We start from the raw sequence: 2,195 nt of genomic DNA, 5'->3' as shown, positions 1-2,195 counted from the left end.
TATATATACACGTATATATATATATATATAGGGCCTATATACTTTTTAAGTCATGTATCATTCATAGGAACGTTGACGCCTGCAAGGCTCTGCTTTCAATATAGCCTCCAACACCCTATGCAGTTTGTTTTAATATAGGTGCTCTATGAATTTTGTTTTAATAGCCTCTAATACTCTATGAAGTTTGTTTTAATATAGCCTCTAACACCATACTGTATGCAGTTTGTTTTAATATAGCCTCTAGCACCATGTGCAGTTTGTTTTCATATAGCCTCTAACACCCTATGCAGTTTGTTTTAATATAGCCTCCAACACCAGATGCAGTTTTTTTTAATATAAGTACCCTATAAAGTTTGTTTTAATATAGCCTCTAACACCGTATGAAATTTGTTTTAATATAGGCTCTAACACCCTATTTGTTTAAATATAGCCTTTAGCACTCTGTGCAGGTTTTAATAGACAATTTTCGTTTTGACTACGCGGCCAGTCTAATACGAACTAATAGAGCGTTAATAGGGTGTTTGAGACTATATATAAAGGGCAAATAGAAAAAATTATTAGATTATCCCTCTTTTTTTTAATAAAAAAATCGATGAGGGAGGGCAGTTTTTTTTTTGGTTTTTTTTATTGGAACAATAGATTATTTTGCTTCCTGTTTTTATTGAGGGAAGGACTGTTTATATATGACTAATAATAGTAAATATTGTATAAAAAGTCTTTTAATTTTATAGTTTTTTTAAGAAAATGTATTTGAAGTCACAAAATTGCATTGTTTTATGCTGTTGAAATAATTGATGTGGCAAATTTTTTTTTTTTTTTATTCCCGCATCAATATTTCCAGAATTTTTGATGTGGGCGGGAGTGATAATCTAATAAATTTTTCTATTTGCCCTTATATAGTCTCAAACACCCTATGAAGTTTGTTTTATTATAGCCTCTAACACCCTATGAAGTTGGTTTTAATATAGCCTCTCCCTATGAAGTTTGTTTTAGTGTAGCCTCTTAAACCTTTAAGGTTTGTTTTAATATAGTCTCTATTACCAGTCCCTATGTAGTTTGTTTCAATATAGCCTCTAACACCTTATAAAGTTTGTTTCAATATAGTCTCTTATACCCTATGAAGTTTGTTTTAATATAACCTCTCCCTATATAGTTCGTTTTAATGTAGCCTCTAACACTGTTTTAATCTATAGTCTCTAATACCAGTCCCTATGCAGTTTGTTTTAATATAGCCTCTAATACCCTATGCAGTTGGTTTTAATATAGCCTCTAACACCCTATGAAGTTTGATATAATAAAGGTTTGTTTTAATATAGTCTCTAATACTGGTTCCTATGCAGTTTGTTTTAATATAGCCTCTAACACCCTATAAAGTTTGATATAATATAGTCTCTAAACACTCTATGCAGTTTGTTTTAATGTGGCCTTTAACACCCTATGCAATTTGTTTTAATGTATGTGTAACCTCATTTACATATTACAGAATATCATATTTTAGACTATTAAAATGATTAAGAGCTCATATGTACATTTTAATGTCATAGCATAATGTGCTAAAAAATATTTATAAAAAAAGGCCACTTCATATTCTGACAAACTCGTGTTTTTTAATAGTGGATTCCAACCATTGTTTGTTTCTTTTAGAATTGTGTTGCAACATCAAGTGAGAACAAGGAACCACAGGATAATTTGCAAGATGATTCATTCTCTGATAGTAGCAGCTCAGATGAAGAAATAGAAAATAATAAGATAGAAAATAATAATATGGAAAATAATACGATGATCAAAAGAAAAGCAGAACTGGCTCCATCAGATAAGAATACAAAGAAAGCAAAACATAATGGGAATCAGTGTTGTTGAAACATACATTACAACCCATATGCTGTGTATACTGTAAATGAAAGTAGGGATGTGATATTCTTCTTGTGATATCGATAATAATAATGTATTTTATATTTTTTCATAATTATTATAAGATGCAATTATGTCAAGCCAGTCACCTTGTTTTATATATTATAATCAGACTGCTGGTTGTAGCCAGTGGCGTATGTAGGGGATGGCATGGGGGAGGGTGCAGTACCCCCCAAAAAAATTGCTCGTGTCCCCCCCCAGTCGCTCACCCAAAAATCACGGTCAATTAGTTAAAAATCACCTAAAATCACCATATTAGCGCCCCTCAACTGATCATTAAGCCC

At 31.6% G+C, this 2,195-nt stretch overlaps 1 protein-coding gene across 1 annotated transcript in view; it reads left to right on the top strand.

Moving 5' to 3' along the window:
* The window catches only part of LOC117103769 (ubiquitin-conjugating enzyme E2 T-like), a 22,842-nt gene extending 20,653 nt beyond the window's left edge, over positions 1-2,189 (top strand). Inside the window, exon 6 of the mRNA XM_033244386.1 lies at positions 1,645-2,189. Coding sequence (XP_033100277.1) covers positions 1,645-1,860 — 216 coding nt within the window. The 3' untranslated portion in view covers positions 1,861-2,189. The remainder of the gene's footprint in view (positions 1-1,644) is intronic.
* The last annotated feature ends 6 nt before the right edge of the window (positions 2,190-2,195 follow it).

This window comes from Anneissia japonica, unplaced genomic scaffold, assembly GCF_011630105.1.
Source record: "Anneissia japonica isolate Jap-2015-1 unplaced genomic scaffold, ASM1163010v1 scaffold287848_len282238_cov107, whole genome shotgun sequence".
Classification (NCBI taxonomy): domain Eukaryota; kingdom Metazoa; phylum Echinodermata; class Crinoidea; order Comatulida; family Comatulidae; genus Anneissia; species Anneissia japonica.
The sequence above is the reverse complement of the archived record's forward strand: the minus strand, read 5'-3'. Positions and strand labels throughout refer to the sequence as shown.